Consider the following 22,391-nt stretch of genomic DNA (forward strand, 5'->3'; position numbering starts at 1 on the left):
ACAGGTGTGCCTTGTTAAAAGTTAGTTTGTGGAATTATTTTCCTTCTTAATGCGTTTGAGTCAATCAGTTGTGTTGCGACAAGGTAGGTGGGGTATACAGAAGATAGCCCTATTTGGTGAAAGACAAAGTCCATATTATTGCAAGAACAGCTCAAATAACAAAAGAGAAATGACAGTCCATCATTACTTTAAGACATGAAGGTCAGTCAACACGTAAAATGTCAAGAACTTTGAAAGTTTCTTCAAGTGCAGTCGCAAAAACCATCAAGCGCTATGATGAAACTGGGTCTCATGAGGACCGCCACAGGAAAGGAAGACCCAGAGTTACCTCTGCTGCAGAGGATAAGTTCATAAGATTTACTAGCCACAGAAATTGCAGCCCAAATAAATGCTTCAGAGTTCAAGTAACACACATCTCAACATCAACTGTTCAGAGGAGACTGTGTGAGTCAGGCCTTCATAGTCAAATAGCTGCAAAGAAACCACTACTAAAGGACACCAATAAATAAGAAGCGACGTGCTTGGGCCAAGAAACACAAGCACTAGACATTAGACCAGTGGAAATTTGTCATTTCGTCTGGAGTCCAAATTGGACATTTTTGGATCCGACTGCTGTGTCTTTGTGAGACGCGGTGTGGGTGAACGGATGATCTCCGCATGTGTATTTCCCACCGTAAAGCATGGAGGAGGAGGTGTGATGGTGCTTTGCTTGTGACACTGTCTGTGATTTATTTAGAATTCAAGGCACACTTAACCAGCAGGGCTACCACAGCATTCTGCAGCGATACGCCATCCCATCTGGTTTGGGCTTAGTGGGACTATCATTTGTTTTTCAACAGGACAATGACCCAACACACCTACAGGCTGTGTAAGGGACTATTTTACCAAGAAGGAGAGTGATGGAGTGCTGCATCAGATGACTTGGCCTCCACAATCCCCGACCTCAACCAAATTGAGATGGTTTGCAGAATGAAGGAAAAGCAGCCAACAAGTGCTCAGCATATGTGGGAACTACTTCAAGAATGTTGGAAAACCATTCCAGGTGAAGCTGGTTGAGAGAATGCCAAGAGTGTGCAAAGCTGTCATCAAGGCAAAGGGTGGCTATTTGAAGAATCTCACATTTTTTAGTTACTACATGATTCCATGTGTTATTTCATAGCTTTGACGTCTTCACTATTATTCTAAAATGTAGAAAAGAGTAATAAATTAAGAAAAACCCTTGAATGAGTAGGTGTTCTAAAACATCTGACCGGTAGTGTATATAAGCATTTATGCACAATAAAAAAATATGTAAATTTGTAATTCAGGTGAACAATCCCTTTTAAAATCACATGACCCTCACCATGGTCCCTCTCTGCAGAGGTGAATGTCTCTGGGTCCACCTGCATGCCATCCAGACAGACTGACAGGTCCCCCACCACGTCAGTGTGGTCTCGGTCTGAACACAGCTGCAGGGTCTGCACCACCTCAGAGACTGACATACAGGAGAGGAGAGTTGAGAGATATGGCATGCACGCCACACATACATGCGCACACACACAGGCATGTAAGCACGCGCACACATACACACAGGCATGTAAGCACGTGCACGCACATGCTAGTTTGTAAACAAACTAAAGACAGTGTAAACATGGATCTGGTGGATTAGCTTGAATTCTAGCCTAGATGCATTCCCATCTCATGTGCGAAATATGACTTGTGTTCCTAAAAAAGCTGTGGCTGGGATAACAAGTATGATAGGCATTTATTTACCATATTATTATCTTTTTTATTCATTAGCTTACATAGGAGGAGTGTCTGGTTCCTTTGACCTCTGACTGTAGTGCAATAATTTACGAATCGGGTGTTTGAGGGTCACATGTCGACCATAACCGAAAGGACACTGTATTGGCAGAGTAAGCCCATTCACCTGCTTGAGTGAAAGTAAAGAGTAGGCTAATATAAGCTGTAGTGAGGGTTGCGTCGCAAAGAATACCATACATGTATGAAATAGTGGATTAGAGAGGAAAATCTCATTTCCCCCTAACAGACCACAACAGACCACAACACAAACACACAAATATTCTTCCATAACGTGTGTGCACAGTCATACAGATGTAGACCTATATGCAGGCCTTGACAAGACAAAAAGTATGTTAGTATATAAAGACCTATATGTAAATATATATTGCAAAGCCCTTGCACAGTGCCTTTGGACCCCTTGACTTTTTCACATTTTGTTACGTTACAGCCTTATTCTAATGGATTAAAAAAAATCCTCAGCAATCTACACACAATACCCCATAATGACAAAGCGAAAAGTTATTTCGAAATTTACCTCAAGTGCATCCTGTTTCCACCTGTGGTAAATTCAATTGATTGGGCATGATTTGGAAAGGCACACACCTGTCTATATAAAGCCCCCAGTTGACAGTGCATGTCAGAGCAAAAACCAAGCCATGAGGTCGAAGGAATTGTCCGTAGGGCTCCGAGACCGGATTGTGTCGAGGCACAGATCTGGGGAAGGGTACCAAAAAATGTCTACAGCATTGAAGGTCCCCAAGAACATAGTGGCCATTGCTCGTAAATGGAAGAAGTTTGGAACTATCAAGACTCTTCCAAGAGCTGGCCGCATGGCCAAACGGAGCAATCGGGGGAGAAGGGCTTTGGTCAGGGAGGTGACCAAGAACCTGATGGTCACTCTGACAGAGCTCTAGAGTTCCTCGGAGATGGGAGAAACTTCCCGAATGACACCCATCTCTGCAGCACTCCACCAAATCAGGCCTTTATGGTAGAGTGACCAGACGAAAGCCACTCCTCAGTAAAAGGCACAACAGCCCGCTTGAAGTTTGCCAAAAGGCGAAGGTTTACCTTCCAACAGGACAACGACCCTAAGCACACAGCCAAGACAACACAGGAGTGGCTTAGCGACAAGTCTCTGAATGTCCTTGAGTGGCCCAGCCAGTGCCCGGACTTGAACCCGATCAAACATCTCTGGAGAGACCTGAAAATAGCTGTGCAGCAACGCTAAATATTTCAGAATAAGGCTGTAATGCAACAAAATGTGGAAAAAGTCAAGGGGTCTGAATACTTTCCGAAGGCACTGTATATCTTACGTCCCAATGCATCACGCTTTTCCAGTATCAAAGAGTCAGACAGAGATTTCAGATAATCACATTTCATACTACCTGCAATGTGCCTTATAGGGAGAAGAGAATTAACTCACGTTTCATATCATTGGACTTTAGGGTTTCACTGATCTCCAATGTAGCCATTCCCAATAAGATGTCGGCCTTCAGCGTCTGATGACTCCATACCCGGAAAATGAGCTTACTGAAAGGTGTGAGAATTCTGTGTAGAGGGGAAAAAGTATATTTAGTTAGGGTTTAAACACTGCACGCAGGCTATACAACAGTACACAAGGAAGAGACAATAGTGTTGTCACGATACCAGAATTTTGACTTCGACACCAGGTTCAGTATCACGATACTCAATACCACGGCAAAAAAATAAGGCATATTAACCAAAGTCACAGAATGCTACTTGATCCAGACAGATCTTTTGAGATTAATATCATTACATTTGACATTAGAATGTTTGCACCTGTTGGGGCTAGGGGGCAGTATTTGCACGGCCGGATAAAAAAACGTACCCGATTTAAACTGGTTACTATTCTTGCCCAGAAATGAGAATATGCATATAATTAGTAGATTTGGATAGAAAACACTCTAAAGTTTCTAAAACTGTTTGAATGGTGTCTGTGAGTATAACAGAACTCATATGGCAGGCCAAAACCTGAGAAGATTCCATACAGGAAGCGCCCTGTCTGACAATTTGTTCTCCTTCTGTGGCATCTCTATCAAAAATACAGCATCTGTGCTGTAACGTGACATTTTCTAAGTCTTCCATTGGCTCTCAGAAGGCGCCAGAAAGTGTAATGGGGTGTCTGCAGTCTCTGGGCGAAAAACAGCAGGAGTTTTTGTGAGTGGTCAGGCTGAGAACAGTGACACTGGAGATGCGCGTCCACGAGACGACTTTTTTCTTTCAGTCTTTGAATGAATACAACGTCGCCCGGTTGGAATATTATCGCTATTTTACGAGAAAAATAGAATAAAAATTGATTTTAAACAGCATTTGACATGCTTCGAAGTACAGTAATGGAATATTTTGAATTTTTTTGTCACGAAATGCACTCGCGCGTCACCCTTCGGATAGTGACCTGAACGCACGAACAAAACGGAGCTATTTGAATATAACTATGGATTATTTGGAACCAAAACAACATTTGTTGTTGAAGTAGAAGTCCTGGGAGTGCATTCTGACGAAGAACAGCAAAGGTAATCCAATTTTTTTTATAGTAATTCTGAGTTTGGTGAGCCCCAAACTTGGTGGGTGTCAAAATAGCTAGCCGTGATGGCTGGGCTATGTACTCAGAATATTGCAAAATGTGCTTTCACCGAAAAGCTATTTTAAAATCTGACACCGCGATTGCATAAAGGAGTTCTGTATCTATAATTCTTAAAATAATTGTTATGTATTTTGTGAACGTTAATTGTGAGTAATTTAGTAAATTCACCGGAAGTTTGCAGTGGGTATGCTAGTTCTGAACATCACATGCTAATGTAAAAAGCTGTTTTTTGATATAAATATGAACTTGATTGAACAAAACATGCATGTATTGTATAACATAATGTCCTAGGAGTGTCATCTGATGAAGATCATCAAAGGTTAGTGCTGCATTTAGCTGTGGTTTTGGTTTTTGTGACATATATGCTTGCTTTGAAAATGGCTGTGTGACTATTTTTGGCAGGGTACTCTCCTGACATAATCTAATGTTTTGCTTTCGTTGTAAAGCCTTTTTGAAATCGGACAATGTGGTTAGATTAACGAGAGTCTTGTCTTTAAAATGGTGTAAAATAGTCATATGTTTGAGAAATTGAAGTTATAGCATTTTTGAGGTATTTGTATTTCGCGCCACGCGATTCCACTGGCTGTTGACTAGGGTGGGACCTCGCCCAGGGAGGTTAATGAATAAATTCATACAAATCAATGTGATTTTTTTTTTTTAACCAATCCAACTACAAAAACATAATGGTAGTAATTTATTTTAATGGTAAATCTCTATTGATAAACTGGGTAAATCAAGACGTAGCCTAAGCCTATTCACAATACAGGTGAATGCATACTCAATAGGTGTGTACATGCATCGAGTTATTGAGCTTGTTTTGGCTGATATCATGAGGCTACAGATAAAAATATATATATACAAAAAAAAAAAAAAGGAAGTGTACCTTCCATTTGGGTAGGGCTGTCCCCAACGAAAAAAAAATCTTGGGTTGACCGAAAGTCGTCTGTTTACCAACCGTTTGGTCGAAAAAACATTTTTAAACGTGCATTTTTCCATATATAGACACACCCTGTGTGTTTTAATTAAATCGACTATATGCATTGAGCTTGCCTGCACCAGAGAACAATGACCTGAAGAAAAAAAAACAAAAAAAAAACCTAGCCCAACTATTCTCCTCCCGCTCCTGCTGGCTTTTGCAGATTCTGCCTTGACTCTCCTGAAGTTGCCGGTAATAGGCTACACGAAGAGTCTGCAACCTTTCTCATGTGGTATGCCAATTTATCTTACCATTTCTACCGATCTGCGTGCCAATTATGGTTTTCATACATACATTTTCGTGAAATAGTTTCATTTATAATAACGTCTTCATATCTTAAAATCGTTGTCATGTGGTTAATCAATCCAAATCTAAATGAAAATTATAAACCTAAAAAGTAACTTCTATTGCCATTGCCAACAATATAAAAATAGCCGACATAAAGACAACACATAAAAACATTGCAGCCTGCAGGTAGAAAATACTCTGATAAAAATAAACTATCCTATAAAATCACATTGGCAACACATGGCCAGTCTACAACGAACTTGAAACATTGTATCAACTATTAACTTGGGTCTGGCTGGAAACTAGTACTAATGAACTTGCAACATTGTATAAAAAAAATGGTGAGCTCTGGACAGAAACATCTGCAGGCTATTTGAGCAAGAGATAAGAAGCAGTGCTTGACTTGGGCAGATGTTCCAGCACCTCACATTTTCTACTGCTTGAGCTCCTCTTATAGAATACTAGCTCAAAAGTATTGTGGAGCTCCTGCACCTAAATATAAAACAGTACCAGCACCCAAAATGAGTACCGGAAACTATGTCAATCCAAGTCAAGCACTGATAAGAAGTAATCAGGTAGAACTATTTTATGACGTTTCCACTGGATGAGAGCATGACATTTTTCCCTTTCACGCCGAGTAGTTATCGAAAGCGAGAGAGCTGGAAAGATATTATTGTAATTCTCAATGGATGTAAAAACAGACTTTGTTTGCTTGCTGTTTTGAGGTGAATAAAACAATATTTTGAGATGCTCCACAGGTCATTAGTGGTGATGCGTTAAGCCAATCAGAAATACAATCAGATCCCCAAATGGGCACATTTATATGCCTACATTTGTGAGCAGGCAAGGTGGCCTATAGGCCTACTTCTATGTGTGTTATTCCAGGAAGACTGGAATAATAATATTTTATGCATTATCAGCAATTACGTAACCAAAGCAACAAAGTGTAGATTAGGAATTAACAGTAAATGTACTACTAGTGATATACAATGCATTCGGAAAGTACTCCGACACCTTGACTTTTTCCACATTTTGTTAGGTTACAGCATTATTCAAACATTTATTCAACAGTTTTTCCCCCCTTATCAATCTACACACAATACCCCATAATGACAAATCAAAAACAGTTTTTTTTTTTTTAAATGTTTAAAAATATATTATTACAAATAAAAAAAACTGAAATATCACATTTACATAAGTATTCAGACCCTTCACTCAATACTTTGTTGAAGCACCTTCAGCAGCGATTACAGCCTCGAGTCTTCATGGGTATGACGCTACAAGCTTGGCACATCTGTATTTGGGGAGCTTCTCCCATTTTCCTCTGCAGATCCTCTCAAGCTCTGTCAGGTTGGATGAGGAACGTTGCTGCACAGCTATTTTCAGGCATCTCCAGAGATGTTTGATTGGGTTCAAGTCCGGGTTCTGGCTGGGCCACTCAAGGACATTCAGAGACTTATCCCAAAGCCACGCCTATGTTGTCTTGGCTGTGTGCTTTGGGTCTTTGTCCTGTTGGAAGGTGAACCTTCGCCCCAGTCTTAGGTCCTGAGCGCTCTGGAGCAGGTTTTCCATCAAGGATCTGGCAGAATCATCCCCACAGCATGATGCTGCCACCATGCTTCTGCCACCACGCTTCACCGTAGGGATGATGCCAGGTTTCCTCCAGACGTGACGCTTGGCATTCAGGCCAAAGAGTTCAATCTTGGTTTCATCAGACAAGAGAATCTTGTTTTTAGGTGCATTTTGGCAAACTCCAAGCAGGCTGTCATGTGTCTTTTACTGAGGAGTGGCTTCTGTCTGGCCACGCTACCATAAAGGCTTGATTTGTGGAGTGCTGCAGAGATGGTTGTCTTTCTGAACGGTTCTCCCATCTCCACGGAGGAACTCTGTTGCCTTCATTAGCCCACTTTAATCCAATATTTCTGTCATTCATTGATATTTATTCCCTAAGTAATTCGTTATGGATCCACCCAGATGTGGTTAGAAAACAATGGTAAGATGGACTCAATGATGGTTGAAGATGATGAGCACCCGGCAAAGGCAATCAACATTGCTCAAATCACAGTCAGAAGACATTTTACTTTTTTTTCTCTCTCCCCAGAACAGTAACCATGTTTGTTCTCTTGTATTGTTCAGGGGTTTCGACGCAATGATTTGTCTGACAAACAAAGAACTGTGTGTGCAGCAGGCCCAGGAATGGACCAAAGCTGGCAAGACATTTAATGACATCAAGAGATATGCTGGACCCTATGTCAGAGACGTGTTTTTGGGACCACATCGTGTCTATTGTCCTGCTAATAGCCCTTGTGAAAAACAAGTGTTTGAAAACACATTTTCAAAATGCCTCCAGGCCGACAGAGAACTTTCTTACTTTTTCCCCTTCCATTTGCCTCTTCCATGTATTCCCATAGTAAATTGTTATGGATCCATTAATATACACTGCTCAAAAAAATAAAGGGAACACTTAAACAACACATCCTAGATCTGAATGAAAGAAATAATCTTATTAAATACTTTTTTCTTTACATAGTTGAATGTGCTGACAACAAAATCACACAAAAATAATCAATAGAAATCCAATTTATCAACCCATGGAGGTCTGGATTTGGAGTCACAGTCAAAATTAAAGTGGAAAACCACACTACAGGCTGATCCAACTTTGATGTAATGTCCTTAAAACAAGTCAAAATGAGGCTCAGTAGTGTGTGTGGCCTCCACGTGCCTGTATGACCTCCCTACAATGCATGGGCATGCTCCTGATGAGGTGGCGGATGGTCTCCTGAGGGATCTCCTCCCAGACCTGGACTAAAGCATCCGCCAACTCCTGGACAGTCTGTGGTGCAACGTGGCGTTGGTGGATGGAGTGAGACATGATGTCCCAGATGTGCTCAATTGGATTCAGGTCTGGGGAACGGGCGGTCCATAGCATCAATGCCTTCCTCTTGCAGGAACTGCTGACACACTCCAGACACATGAGGTCTAGCATTGTCTTGCATTAGGAGGAACCCAGGGCCAACCGCAACAGCATATGGTCTCACAAGGGGTCTGAGGATCTCATCTCGGTACCTAATGGCAGTCAGGCTACCTCTGGCGAGCACATGGAGGGCTGTGCGGCCCCCCAAAGAAATGCCACCCCACACCATGACTGTCCCACCGCCAAACCGGTCATGCTGGAGGATGTTGCAGGCAGCAGAACATTCTCCACGGCGTATCCAGACTCTGTCACATGTGCTCAGTGTGAACCTGCTTTCATCTGTGAAGAGCACAGGGCGCCAGTGGCGAATTTGCCAATCTTGGTGTTCTCTGGCAAATGCCAAACGTCCTGCACGGTGTTGGGCTGTAAGCACAACCCCCACCTGTGGACGTCGGGCCCTCATACCACCCTCATGGAGTCTGTTTCTGACCGTTTGAGCAGACACATGCACATTTGTGGCCTGCTGGAGGTCATTTTGCAGGGCTCTGGCAGTGCTCCTCCTGCTCCTCCTTGCACAAAGGCGGAGGTAGCGGTCCTGCTGCTGGGTTGTTGCCCTCCTACGGCCTCCTCCACGTCTCCTGATGTACTGGCCTGTCTCCTGGTAGCGCCTCCATGCTCTGGACACTACGCTGACAGACACAGCAAACCTTCTTGCCACAGCTCGCATTGATGTGCGATCCTGGATGAGCTGCACTACCTGAGCCACTTGTGTGGGTTGTAGACTCCGTCTCATGCTACCACTAGAGTGAAAGCACCGCCAGCATTCAAAAGTGACCAAAACATCAGCCAGGAAGCATAGGGACTGAGAAGTGGTCTGTTGGCTCCACCTGCAGAACCACTCCTTTATTGGGGGTGTCTTGCTTTATTGCCTATAATTTCCACCTGTTGTCTATTCCATTTGCACAACAGCATGTGAAATTTATTGTCAATCAGTGTTGCTTCCTAAGTGGACAGTTTGATTTCACAGAAGTGTGATTGACTTGGAAATACATTGTGTTGTTTAAGTGTTCCCTTTATTTTTTTGAGCAGTATATTTAAAGTCCCTAAACTCGAAAAGAGTCTATTTTCCTGATGATAGTTGAAATAAACATCTGCATTTTGAAATGATCATTTTATTAATGAAAGCATAAAGATGTTGATGATGTGCCAGAGAATCGGTACATCGAAAATCTCTTCCCAACTATTTTGCACATCTGTCAATTATTTGGTCCTCTTCTCCAAATGCAGACAATGACGCAAAACACATTGCCGCCTGGGTTTGCATTGCAAATGAGGGCATCAACTCGGTCAAGTCACCAGCAGAGTAAGTAGACCTTTATGTAGTAACATAAAGGTTAAATAAAAATAAATAAAAGACCTACAACACTTTCAATAGCACATTATTCAACATTAGTGAGACTCATGTCGCCTACGGCAGGCCAACAGTATTACAAATCTCTACATGTAGGTTTCCTAATTTAAACCCGATCGAACTTGTTTGGCATCAACTGAAAACATTCATCCATAACTCTGCCAAGCCTACAAGGAAACATGAACTGGTGAAGGCCATCAAGACGTTTTGGCTTGAGAAAATTACGATACAACAATGCAACAACATGCAACAAATACATTGATCATCTCAGCAAGGTTTTACCCGTGGTCGTGGAGCTGGGGGAAGTGCAACTAAAATGTAGTTGAAATAAACATTGAATACATTGCAAGTTGGGGAGATTTTCACACCTACAGTAGCCGGGCTATTAAATTACCATTTTGTAAATAAATCACACAAAAAAAAACAGGAGGTGAAATTCCAGAGCTCACAGGTGACTCTCCGTGACTCTCCTGGCTCTGGACCAACGCATCAGCTGATTCATTTTACAATCACGGCTAAAGCGATTTAATTAAAAGGTTTCAGTTAGGAAAATATGGCGCTGTACAACGGGACAGGTCAAGAGTACTGTAGGCCTAAGCTACTAGGTGACTGCAAGTGAAGAGCAAAATAATCCTTACATTCCCAAATAAAAATCTGATTGATTTATCAAGACCAGTCCACATGCTCTGTCATTCAATAATAATAATAATAATAATAATAATAATAATAGTTGGATAACAAATCGGCTCTCGGAACTCATTAAAAAGGTGGCTTCTATCTTCAATATAATCATTAGTTCAGAAGATTAAATCCATAGGTTTTAGGCCTGCAGTAGGTTATAATAAACTGAAAATTGCATGTCAATTAATAAACCATGTGCCATGGAAACGGTACATCGAAAATCTCTTCCCAACTATTTTGCAATCTATATGGCACAGCTGTCAATTTTTTGTTCCTTAAATGAAACTGGTATATATTTGTATTTATCACAATTTTCTTTAAACTATTTTGTTTTTAATGCAGGGCCGACAGACAAGGTCCTTAATAAATGTTTTGGTTTTTAACTGAAATTGCAATCAACTTTCTATGTCTTCTTTAAAAAAAGAATGATATTTTGATTAGCGTTTAAACTCCCCCTTGTGATAGTGTGGTGCAATGACAGAATGCCACCATCTACCATTAACAGTCGCGGCATAAGCTCGTAACTTTTTAAGGAAGAACCACTGTATGCTAAATGAACATACATGCAAATATAAATGCAAATAATTATTGCTGTAGTTACTTACACTGTGAGTGACTGCTTCCATTTGGGGTTGTGGGTATTGTTGCATTTCTCCGTCTTCTTCGACTGGCCGTCCACAGCCACCTCTACGTATGGACTGGGGCCAAACCAGTTCTTTTTGTTCTCCTTCAGTTTGGCCGACAGCACTGTGTGCAAATAAAGGACATAAAACACACAAATAGCATGGTAAGCAAAAGTGTAGTAAATGCTCTTATCAGTCACTGAAGTGAGATATAGAAATAAACCTCAGAATGGAAATGCGAGAACTACATTCACTTAGGCCTAACCAATACTTTTGTTTTGGGGTCTGCTAATATCCTACTCTGTTATTTATATTTTTTGAACCACTGAATAGCATACCATCACTTTACTATTAGCTACTAAGGGCTATAAATTAGGGTGTAACAAAAGGTCAAAAAAACTCACCAGTAACTTGAAGTTGGGCCTTCATGGTTCAGCCATTAACACTGAAGCCCGCTTCGGTTACGACAGGCTCTGGAGAGAAAGCAAACGTGACATCAAATGTAAACATAAGGAAATAAGACACTCGTCTATATTACAGGTGTCCTCGTTTACACAAGGGATTATCCCACTGCAGTCAATGGAACGTTTAAATATACTACTATACTTAGGCCTATAACAAACCTATGGAGACAAACTAAACAAGGCAATGAAATGAAATGCTAACATTGAGCATTTTGTTGCACAGAGAGTAAAAAGTAGCCAAATAGCCTACCTTGGCATACTAATAGGCTAGGCAATCCCAACTATCATGTCCCTTTCTACCATAGAGCCGTGACATTGGTGGTCACAGCTACATCAGAAGGATAGGAAAAGTTAAATCCCTCCTGGATTACCAGATTACGCAAACTAGTACATCATGAGTCACCGATAGTTTTAGGCCCCGATTGGTGTCCTCAGATAGCCATTTGGCCTAGCAGCTCATAGGTGACAGTTACAGACTGTGGGCCCTTGTTACATGGTTTTTGGAAATTTGGGTTTATAGATTTCATTATATCTTAGATTATGTAGGTTTAGACCTACAGTGCATTCGGAAAGTATTCAGACCCCTTCCCTTTTTCCACTTTGTTACGTTACAGCCTTATTCTAAAATTGATTAAATTGTTTTTTCCCCCCTCATCAATCTACACACAATACCCCATAATGACAAAGCAAAAACAGATTTGTACATTTTTTGCAAATGTATATATAAAATATATAAAAAAATTTAAAAAATAAATATGACATTTACATAAGGATTCAGACCCTTTACTCAGTACTTTGTTGAAGCACCTTTGACAGCGATTACAGCCTTGAGTCTTCTTGGATATGACACTACAAGCTTGGCACACCTTTATTTGGGGAGTTTCTCCCATTTTCCTCTGTAGATCCTCTCAAGCTCTGTCAGGTTGGATGGGGAGCACCGCTGTTCAGCTATTTTCAGGTTTCTCCAGAGATGTTCGATTGGGTTCAAGTCCAGGCTCTGGCTGGGCCACTCAAGGTCATTCAAAGACTTGTCCCAAAGCCACTACTGTACTGTCTTGGCTGTGTGCTTAGGGCTGTTTTGTTGGAAGGTGAATCTTCACCCCCAGTCTGAGGTCCTGAGTGCTCTGGAGCAGGTTTTCTTCCAAGGATCTCTCTGTACTTTGTTCCTTTCATCTTTCCCTCAATCCTGAATAGTCTCCCAGTCCCTGCCGCTGATAAACATCCTCACAGCATGATGCTGCCACCACCATGCTACACCGTAGGGATGGTGCCATATTTGCAAAAATACCTAAAACCTGTTTTTGCTTCGTCATTATGGGGTATTGTGTGTAGATTGATGAGGGAAAAAAATTATTTTATCCATTTTAGAATAAGGCTGTAACGTAACAAAATTGGGAAAACGTCAAGGGATCTGAATACTTTCCAAATGCACTGTATGTACATAGCCTAATTTTGCTAAGAAATATCCTAGCTAGCATGCCAACATCTCATGTCTGACTCACTAATTTGAGCAGTTGTATCCAAAGCAGAGCCAATACAATTAAATCAAGTAGATTAAATGTAGGTTTAGGAAACCTGTTCCTTCGATAACAAGCTATGAAAATGCATTTGTATGAGACTTTCCAAGAGAATTGTAAAAGTTAGCCTAAAGTTATAACTATTCAATGGGGCCTTGTTGTCTAGGATTGGCTATATGCACGGCGTACCTACGTAAGGCCAGTGTAAACATTCAAATCTGCCAACAAGTTAAAAATGAATGTATAAGAATATGCCAATGGAACAGTCCACGCCATTGAAAATATATTCAGGCTCATAAAGAAGCTCAGTGCTGGAGGAAACAAACACGGAAATCTGAGACAAACATATCAGTGTAGGACAGTTATTTTTGAAAGGGAAAAAAGCTTAGGTATGATGAAGCAGACAAAAAAAAAATCCTACATCTGCTAATCATCAATGCAGTGACTGCAAATTGCAGGAAAAAACAAGGAGAAAATCTATAGAATATTGCACTAATAATTTATTACACATATAAAGCGCTTTTTCATATTACAAGAATAATCTCAAAGTGCATAAAATATGTTTTTTTAAATAAATAAATATTTATACAAACACACTGAGTGTACAAGACATTAGGAACACCTGTTCCTTCCATGACAGACTGACCAGGTGAAAGCTATGATCCCTTATTAATGTCTAAGGCTGACCCCATTTCGTCAACTGGTCGATTGTTTGGTTTATAGACTGTTGGTTGACCGATATTATTTTTTTTAGTCGAGCCGTCATCTTGATTGTCGCCTATCTCAGCAGACTAATCCATTGCGGAGGCCGCGGGGATGGCACACCAGTACTACATTCACCGTTAATTCCCAGAATTATGTTTGTTTGGTTACCATAATTTCTGTTAATGCATTCAATATATTATTATTAGTCTTTACTCTTCTCATTGTCAGAGTGGACGCATTGTTTGCAGAGCGCACAACCTAGGCTACACTTGTGAGAAACAAGTTTATTTCATTCCATTTAGGCAATAAGTTGTAAAATGTATTGTCTTTTGTTTGAAACGCTCCTGTCAAAGTTGAGTAAGGACGCACACCTGATTATGCATATATAAGTAGGCTTAGGCTACCTGGCCTGCGTGCAAATGTAGGCAATTTTTTTTTTTTTTTTTTACCGTTATTTTACCAGGTAAGTTGACTGAGAACACATTCTCATTTACAGCAACGACCTGGGGAATAGTTTCAGGGGAGAGGAGGGGGATGAATGAGCCAATTGTAAGCTGGGGATGATTAGGTGGCCATGATAGTATGAGGGCCAGATTGGGAATTTAGCCAGGACACCGGGGTTAACACCCCTACTCTTAAAATAAGTGCAATGGGATCTTTAATGACCTCAGAGTCAGGACACCCGTTTAACGTCCCATCCGAAAGACGGCACCCTACACAGGGCAGTGTCCCCAATCACTGCCTGGGGCATTGGGATATTTTTTAGACCAGAGGAAAGAGTGCCTCCTACTGCCCTCCAACACCACTTCCAGCAGAATCTGGTCTCCCATCCAGGGACTGACCAGGACCAACCCTGCTTAGCTTCAGAAGCAAGCCAGCAGTGGGATGCAGGGTGGTATGCTGCCCATCTGGGGATCTGATAGAATTTCTGATTCTCTTAACTCATCACCACTAATGAGCTGTGGAGCTTCTCAAAGTAATTTTTTCTCCACCTCAAATAGCAAGTAAATTAAGTCTGTTTTTACATCCATTGAGAATTACAAAAGTTCAATATAGCCTATATGAACAATATTTCCAGCCGTCTCCCTTTCGATAACCACTCTGAAAAAAAAACATGTACATTTGAAAATCATAACATTTCTACCGATCTGGATACCAGTTCAGATAAATTGGCACTCCAAATGGAAAAAAGGTTGCCGACCACTGGTATAGCCTATTACCGGCAACTTCTGGACCGTAATGGCAGAATCTGTGAAGGCCAGCAGCAGGTGGGGTTTCAGGAACAGGTTATCTTGATTTTTGTCTCCCTTGAGTCATTTGTGTGTCTTAATTATTTAATCACAGTGTGCTTAACCTTTTCACGCATGAGTTCCAAATATCTCTAAAATGCTGCCCAGACCGGGTATGTCGCGTGCGGGAGCGTCGCAAAATACATTTAGAAATCCATGTTATTCAATTATTGCACCCACACTGCTCACGTGCGCCAACAAGCGTCTGCGATGCCAACGGCTAAAATATAACTCCTTTTTCTGACGCAGATTGCGGTGAAAGTCCTGCCTCTCCCATCTCCTCATTGGTTTATAGAAGCAGGTACCCACGTGCCATCTCGTCATTGGTTATACCCACATGGGTGATTGAAAGACAAACTGTTGCTGGTTGTCGTGGTAAAACTATGAAAGTTTAGATGCCAATCGCCATATAAGTTAAACGATGAAAAGGCCTGGAAGGAGGAGAGATGACTAGAAACAATTCGGTTGGCCGTTTTATGTGTGGATTAATTGTCGGAGTAGAGGACTTTGTGCATTTCAGGTAAAATAACAACTCAATGTTTATATCCCAGGACGAATTAGCTAGCAACAGCAAGCTAGCTAAATAGGACATTTAGCTAGCAAGTGCAAGCTAACTAGCTAAATTGCCATACATGTTTAATGCTTTTCGACCTGTCCCCAAATTAATGCCATTGGTTCAGAGTTTGTTTTGATATTTTAACCTGCATGTCGTGATCGCGTTTGGTGTAGGGGGACAAAATACATTTATGCACAGCCGGTTTAGGTTCCGTGTAACGGTCATCCAAACACTTTTTTTTTTTGTGTGAGCGATGTTCCAAAATGTGATTGTTACGCAACAAGACAGTTAACCCGCACTGCCCTCAAGCTATTTATATATAGGCTGTTTCAACTTGTCAAATTCAAATAATTTTCTAACAAGTTTCAATTAAGGTGTGTTGCGCCTACTCATTAATTCACATAAGAAGTAGCCCATTTCAATGGACAAATTATGTTTAAAGCTTTATTGAGTCTGACAAACTCTCTTCAGCGAGAGCTAAGCACTTCCCCAGTGCTTCCCCTGATGAGGTATGCATCTCTAGTCAGAACAGGTCTTGCACAAACTTTCCCCCCCGGCACATTTTCTGGCCGGTGTTCGCATTACCTTCATGGTAGTTTTCCTTACAAATAATAACTTAGGACAAGTGTGCGTTCCTATCAAAGTAAGGGCCTTATCTTCTGTGCATCGTGTTGTCGTTTCTACTGTAGCATACCGTATACATGTACAGTACCAGCCAAAAGTCTGGACACCTACTCATTCATTTTCTTTATTTTTACTATTTTCTACACTGTAGAATAATAATTTAGATATCAAAGCTATGAAATAATACAAATGGAATCATGCAGTAACCAAAAGTGTTAAACAAATCAAAATATTATATTTAAATTTGAGATTCTTCAAAGTAGCCACCCTTTGCCTTGATGACAGCTTTGCACACTCTTGACACCCTCAACCAGCTTCATGAGGTAGTCACCTGGAATGCATTTCAATTAACAGGTGTGCCTTGTTAAAAGTTAATTTGTGGAATTTCTTAACGGCTTCGAGCCAATCAGATGTGTTGTGACAAGATAGGGGTGGTATACAGAAGATTGTCTTTTACAAAATAGGGCTAAGTCAATATTACAGAAGAACAGCTCAAATAAGCAAAGAGAAACGACAGTCCATCATTACTTTAAGACATGAAGGTCAGTCAATCCAGTAACTTTCTGATCAAACTTTATCAATGTAGAAGCAGACATTTTTCATACCTTTGGTCATCATAATTTGGTCTGGTTTTCTTCAAATATCCTCCAACTTCATGAAAAACATGATTTTGACTGTCCATGACCTTTAAAGCCTGCTTTAAAAGCCCCAATAGTTTGAGCAGTTTGGCATGGCCTGAACGTAGTGTGCGTGGAGGTTTATAGGGTGAGAGGAGATCTGACAGGTAGGCAGGTCCGGTGCCATTTAAGGCTTTGTAGACGAAGTGAATTTGAAAGGCAATTCATTGAGGGACAGCCAATGGATGTCAGCATGGATGGGGGAGATGGTGGTAGACTTATTTGTTTTCCTTGCAGCATTGTTTTGGATGAGCTGTAATTTATTAATTGGATTTGCAGGCAGGCCCCCAAGTACTGTGTTCACAATCAATTCTAGAGAAAGCGAATGCATAGATAAGCTTTTCTTGATCAGAAATGGTGAGAGGGTTTTAGGCGGGAAATGTTCTTCAGATGAAAGAATGACGTTTTACAAATGTGGGTATTGTAGGAGAGAGCAGGGTCGAATTTCACACTCAAGTTTATGACTGAGGAGAGGGGAATGATGTGGTCTCTATCGCAAGACAGATGCTGCAGGAGTTGTTGATCTGCTGGGGGGTGCGTATCAGCATTGCCTCTGTCTTGCTGCTGTTGAATTGGAGGAAGTTGTTCTGCTTCCAAGATTTTACCTCTTCCAGACAGGATTTGTTTTAAGGTACACTTGTGCAACATCTGCATAGCAGTGGAAATGGGCACTGTGCTGTCTGAAGATCTGGACAAGTGGGAGCATGTAGACTAGGAAGAGAATGGGTGCTAGCACCGACCCTTGTAGGACCCAACAGATTATGGTGGACTCCTCTGATCTTGTATCACCAAGGGTGACATCCTGCTTGCAGTTAGAGAGGTAGCTGAACCAGTTTAGGGCAGTCCCACAGATGGCAGTGTGCTCTCTGAGGCACTGCAGTAGAATGGCGTGATTTACTGTGTCAAAAGCAGCACTGAGCTCCAGAAAAATCAAGATGATCCTGAATCTGCAGCCATGAGCAGGTCATTTGCAATTTGCACCAAGGCTGTCTCAGTACTGTGCATGGGTCTTAAGTCTGACTGAATAAAATACACCCAAATCAATAGAACCAAAATGCTTTCGCCTAAATGTTCATATCTGTTTAATAACATGTTTGGAATGACAATGGGACCCACAGTATGGAAGCCCACTCCCGCCACACAAAACATTTATTAAATGAGGATACACGCAACTCAAAATGTTGAGATACTAAGTTGAAATGTTGAGATAGTAGACCATACTCATATATGATTCTTCATTTGTAACATTATGTGGTGATGCACGACAAGGTCCCAGAGTGGGGAGGACCCTAGTTGTCGAGTACAACATTGTAATAAACCAGCTGTAAAACAGTTTTATATGGGCTATGATGGGACCAGATTGGACAATAGAACTAACAGGGCTGAGCTTACTTTATGCAGGGTTGCATCGTGTAGGCCTTTGCATTTCTAATTAAAAATGTACTCACACATCACTACTGTGTTGATTCATTCCAGCCAATAATGTGATTGATAACGTCTAGGTAGCCTTGCCACCCGAAGTTTGAATATCAACCAAATTTGATCACATTAACATTTCTCTTAACACAAATAAATAGGCCTATTTTAGGCTATAAATCCATAGCTTAGGCTATAAATACATGACGTTACCGCTTCGTTTCCCCCGGCCAAAGGGGATCAGAGCGCATAGGCATCTCTAGGCTACCTGCAGCTGTGGTTGTTATCAGTAGGCTACAGTTGATCAGACTGAAGCACAGATTAACTGTGCACGAGTTGACAAATCATGAGGCAAATCAGTCTAAACAACAGTACTTTGTCCCTTTTTCAACACGTTTGTGTCAATATTTGTTGGGGCAAATGCCAGCCCGCCAGATGTTTGCCAGCGGCCCTGCTGATCTCAGCAACGTGTTTAGATGGATTGACTTATGCATCTCAAAATGTCTATTTAGTATCACAAATTGAAAAGATAAGCAAGTCAACATTTTGAAATACTTGGTCATAATTTCAAGATGCAAATTCAACCTTTTACATCTACCTTTTAAACAAATGTTGGCAGTGGCAATGGGCTTCCGAGGAAACAAGGCAGTCTAAAAATAAAGGGTGCTGGCCTACTGTTCCCCTCGCCTCATTTCTTTAGTTACTGTAACCTGGCTCTCACTTTTCTGTCTGGGTTGAAGACAAACATTTACTCGTCCCTTGGTTTCCTAACTTCCACAGGCTAGTGACATTAAGTATGTCAAGCTCAGAAGTTGCCACAAAACCCCCTTCCATAAATAAAGGTTAAATGAAGAAAAAAAATACTAAAATTTTAATATATATCACCACAAAACGCAAATCCGATTTTACATAATTAACTAGCTAGCTACTTCTGGTAGAAAGACAAACGCTTAGTAACTAACGTTATTTGTATTGCTAGCTGTTTGTGTGTGGGGGGGATATACAGCTAAATTTGCTAACTAACTAATCCACGTTTTAGTGTTAGCAAAATACAACCATGTAGACCTAACCACGTTAGATAACTAAAGTAGGCACTGTATGTTTGCTAGCTAAATTAGCTGCCCTGTAGATACTATTTGAATAATTTCTGATTTAACAGGGTAACGATACAACAATGTATAGCCTACTGCTACATGGAATAGGAGCGATAAAATAGGAAAATGTCAAGCGAAAAGCAAAGCAGAGATTACAATAACAAGCCCTGGTCGCTCACTCTGGTTGAAAGCAGGCCAAAAAAAGCTAGCTAGTTACTAACAGCTAACAACAACAACTCTGGTAGTTAACTAGTTAGCTATCGTTACATATTAGTTTCACAACATATAGAAGAACAAACACTAGATTATAGTTAGCTATCTTAATTATTAACTAGCTACTTAATCAGTAGCATGTGTCGTGAAGTTTTGCACAGGTTTGCTAGCTTTGAATTTTGCTGTCACACAGGTGAGATAGCTAGCTAACGTTAGCTAGCCTAGGCTAAATAGCTAGCTACGGATATCTTTGAAAATGTACAATTCTTCCATAAAAACGATTGGATTATGTCTTACCCGTGACGGTTGGTAGCAAATTTTTCTGTAATGTCCCCTCACGCCCACCAAAGCATATGTGGACTGTAAACGATTTCTCAGAAAAACTAGAAAGATGTCTGACAGCTACCGCTCACAGCCCTTGGCACGGTTTCCACCAGGTTTGCACAAGCCCATTCACTTCTTCGTATATGGTATTACGGCGGTTAGCAAACAAACACTAGAGGTGCATACCACCACCTACTGTACTGGAGTGTGTAGTCAATCACAGTTTAAAGACAGAAAAAATAATAAACAAACACAACCTGACTTCCGCCTACATAGACATACCCAAAAGTACTGTAATTCTTTATAATGAGAGGGCCATAAACAAAACCTAGTAATGCTTATACTACCAGAAATATTACAATCTCATAGTTATGTTATCTATGTTATCAAACATAGTTATACACTGCTGAGGTGTAGTCATTTTTAGGACACAAGGTTAAGTACACAGTACAAATATGATTAAAATGTAAAAATATAAAAAATCATAATTTTTCCTATTCAACAAAAGTGGGGGAATAGGGCTTTAAATGATTGAAATGCTTTCTAAATATAGTAACAATCAAATTATATACGACTTAATCTAATATCTCACATTTCTTATAACTTTCAAATAAATATGATCATACTTAGTTACAGTACAAAATTGTAACTGATGACAGAGCATTTTCTGCCCAGTGTTCTCCGCCATTCAAATGCCTGCAGACTCGTTACAACTTCAGCTCTAAGGACAAGTTGATTTTGTCTCTCTGTGACCAAAAGAAAGTGATCTTGTTTCAATACTACAAAATGATTTTGTATTTTTTCATGTTGAAAGCTCTAAATCCATCGGAGAATATTACAGCGAGATGAGACTGCGTTTGCTGCCATTGCTAGTCTCCCGTCCCATATCTTGTATTCTAAGCAGAGCTGCCATGTTCACAAACGGGTATTCGATCCTTTGTCTGGATAGGCCAGAAAATGTGAGGTGTCGTTCCTTATGCAAATACAGCTACAACCGGAAGTGACTTTTCGTAGCAGATTAGAAGAGCATTTTAGCAGACCCTAACCCTTTTCCTAACCTTAACCTCATTCACCTAACCTGCTACATTAATTCAACTAACCTGCTGTGTAAATTCTCATAATCTGTTCCGAAAAAGTCACTTCCGGTAGTAGCTTTATTCTGCATCTCAGGTGAGAGTAGAGAATGGCATGCAAAGCAGGACAACCAAAGCTGTCACGGAGTTCACATCAGTTGATGTTGTTCTGTTCACAGAGCACTCTTTTCACAAAAATGTGCTGTAGACATTATGGTGAAATGCTTACTTTCGAGCCCATTCCCAAAAATGCAGAGTTAAAAAGTAAGACAAATATTTGCTAAATAAAAAAGGAAATAAAAAAGGAAATAGTAACACAATAAAAAAACAAAATGAGGCTATATACAAGGAGTACCAGTACCGAGTCAATATGCAGGGGTCCAAGGTAGTTGAGGTAGATGAGGTCCTTGAGGCAGAACTGAGTGATTTCTGCTTGATGGGCCAATTGTAAAGTCAAAATTGGATATAGCCTGTTGTAAACATTTATGAAAATAAATTGCTTTTTAGTCTTAATATAACATTAGGGTTAGGCAGTGCGGTTAAAGTTAAGGTTACATTTAATGTGCCAGCTACTAACCTGTACCTTTTAATGGGAAAGTAATCTAAAAGTAATCAGATAACGTTACTGAGTTTGGGTAATCCAAAAGGTACGTTACAGATTGCAATTTTGGACAGGTAACTACTAAATGTAACAGGTTCCATTTAGAAAGTAACCTACCCAACCCTGTGTGCTTCGAACACCTGTGTGTAAGCGTAACTGGGGAGGAAGTTTGGTTCGTCGGTTGGAGGCACACAGCATATGGGTGTGTGCAAAACTGCTACAGCGAGTGAATATTTTTTATTTAAAACATTCATTATAGCCAATAGGAAAGACAAAGGCCATATGTTTTGGAGTTTTTTTTTTGCATGCGATGATTACTGACGTTTCTAAACATTTTACATTTCAGTCATTTAGCAGACACTCTTATCCAGAGTGACTTACAGTAGTGAGTGCATACATTTCATACATTTTCATACATTGTTTTTCTCCGTACTGGTCCCCTGTGGGAATCAAACCCACAACCCTGGCGTTGCAAACACCATGCTCTACCAACTGAGCCACACAGGACAGTGTTTTTATTTTTATTTTTTCACCTTTATTTAACCAGGTAGGCCAGTT

The 22,391-nt window shown here is 40.6% G+C and overlaps 1 protein-coding gene across 2 annotated transcripts in view; it reads right to left on the reverse strand.

The window, feature by feature from the left end:
• Positions 1-21,052, reverse strand: part of LOC106565280 (E3 ubiquitin-protein ligase Itchy) — a 73,806-nt gene extending 52,754 nt beyond the window's left edge. Inside the window, exons 1-5 of one of the 2 annotated variants that reach the window (XM_045691403.2) lie at positions 20,786-21,052; positions 11,685-11,753; positions 11,263-11,404; positions 3,206-3,330; positions 1,343-1,474 (exon numbers count right to left, since the gene is read on the reverse strand). In XM_045691403.2, coding sequence (XP_045547359.1) covers positions 1,343-1,474; positions 3,206-3,330; positions 11,263-11,404; positions 11,685-11,709 — 424 coding nt within the window. In that variant the 5' untranslated portion in view covers positions 11,710-11,753; positions 20,786-21,052. Of the gene's footprint in view, positions 1-1,342; positions 1,475-3,205; positions 3,331-11,262; positions 11,405-11,684; positions 11,754-20,132; positions 20,294-20,785 lie in introns of those variants that run through there. The other variant, XM_014132219.3, reaches the window with a different exon arrangement.
• Positions 21,053-22,391: the final 1,339 nt, after the last annotated feature.

The sequence above is a fragment of the Salmo salar genome, chromosome 12, assembly GCF_965601325.2.
Source record: "Salmo salar chromosome 12, fSalSal1, whole genome shotgun sequence".
Classification (NCBI taxonomy): Eukaryota; Metazoa; Chordata; class Actinopteri; order Salmoniformes; family Salmonidae; genus Salmo; species Salmo salar.